Genomic DNA, 1,326 nt, shown 5'->3' on the forward strand with positions numbered 1-1,326 from the left:
GGGCTCCCGCTTCCTCTTCCGCTGCTGGCCCGGCCCACGCTCCTGGCCACAGGCGCACCGGGGCCCTGCCCCTGGCAGGCTGGACGGGGGGCTCAGGCCCACCTGGGCAGAGGGAGTTGGGGTCAGGCGTGGCCCCTCCTCGGGCACCTGCCGGCGAGTCCCGCCAGGGCCTCACCTCATTGTCCGAAGTGTCCAAGTCCAGCCGCAGGCCGTGGGCTGCTCGGGGCTCTGCGGGGCGCGGTGCAGGTCAGGCTGGCAGCGCCCCCTCCGGCGGCTGGGGCAGCCTCCGCTGGTGCCACTGACACCCAGCTGCCCCACACCCCGGGGACACCCCCTCCCGTCCTCACCTGGGGGGCTGTCAGCCTGGGGGCCCTGGGGGCCCAGGTACGGTCTTGGCCTCCCTCTGGCTTCGCCTGGGGTCCGGCCCGGAGAGGGCAGGCTGGGCCGGCGCCCCTGGGAGGAGCCGAGGGGCTGAGCAGGGGCCGGCGGCCGGTCTGCCCCCGGCCACCCCGCTGCCTGCCCAGCGTCTGCTTCCCTGCGAGGCTGCAGGCCTCTCTCCTAAGCCGGGCTTGGTGGCAGAGGGCAGCACCCCGCTGGCCCTCACCTTGACCGCGGGGGGCTCCTCTGGCTCCGGTGTCCTGGCTCCCTGGATGCCCCCACTGAGCGCCCAGGGGCTGCGAGGCAGGGCCGGGGGCTCGGCCCCCAGGAGCGGCCTGGGGCTGGGGGCGTGGGCTGCAGGGGGGCTCCGCATCCCCGGCTGGACGGCGGGCGTGGGGGGGCCCCGGCCCCGCGCCCTCTCCGAGAGGTCCAGGGGCTTGTCTGTGTCCTCCTCGCCCCCAGGGCTGCTCAGGCCCGTCCTAGCTGCGGGCCCCTCTGGGCCCTCTGAGTCGGGGCCAGTGGGTGGAGAGGGGGGCGCCTCCCCCGGCATGGGCTGGCCCCTCGGCCCGGTGCCGCCCGGCCACGCCCGCAGCTGCCGGGCCAGGAGCAGGGGCAGCGCCCCCTCCTGCTGGTCCCGCCTGGCCACCGGGAGCCCGGGCAGGCCCACAGGCTCCTCCCAGGCCTCCGTCTCCCTGGCCTTCGGGCCCAGGGCCTGGGGGTCGCCGGGGGCTGAGGCTGGGGCCCGGGGGCTGCTGTGGGGGCTCCGAAGGGTCAGGGCCAGGTGGAGACTCGGGAGGCCGAGGTGGTCGGGGTGGCCGGCCCGGGCCGAGTGCTTCAGGGGTTCCAGGGCCCCCGTGGGGGACCGGGCGGCCCGCAGGAGGCTGTGGGGAAGCTCTCGTGAGCCCATTTCCCAGGGGAGGACACAGGGCCTGGGCTCAGGTGTCGGGG

The 1,326-nt window shown here is 77.1% G+C and overlaps 1 protein-coding gene across 1 annotated transcript in view; it reads right to left on the reverse strand.

Annotated features, from left to right (window-relative positions):
* The window catches only part of RBBP8NL (RBBP8 N-terminal like), a 3,191-nt gene extending 1,899 nt beyond the window's left edge, over positions 1-1,292 (reverse strand). Inside the window, exons 1-4 of the mRNA XM_012728159.1 lie at positions 605-1,292; positions 348-453; positions 176-228; positions 11-102 (exon numbers count right to left, since the gene is read on the reverse strand). Of these exons, the coding sequence (XP_012583613.1) occupies positions 11-102; positions 176-228; positions 348-453; positions 605-1,285 (932 nt within the window). The 5' untranslated portion in view covers positions 1,286-1,292. The remainder of the gene's footprint in view (positions 1-10; positions 103-175; positions 229-347; positions 454-604) is intronic.
* Positions 1,293-1,326: the final 34 nt, after the last annotated feature.

The sequence above is a fragment of the Condylura cristata genome, unplaced genomic scaffold (genome assembly GCF_000260355.1).
Source record: "Condylura cristata isolate star-nosed mole 26May11 unplaced genomic scaffold, ConCri1.0 scaffold00022, whole genome shotgun sequence".
In the NCBI taxonomy this organism is placed as follows: domain Eukaryota; kingdom Metazoa; phylum Chordata; class Mammalia; order Eulipotyphla; family Talpidae; genus Condylura; species Condylura cristata.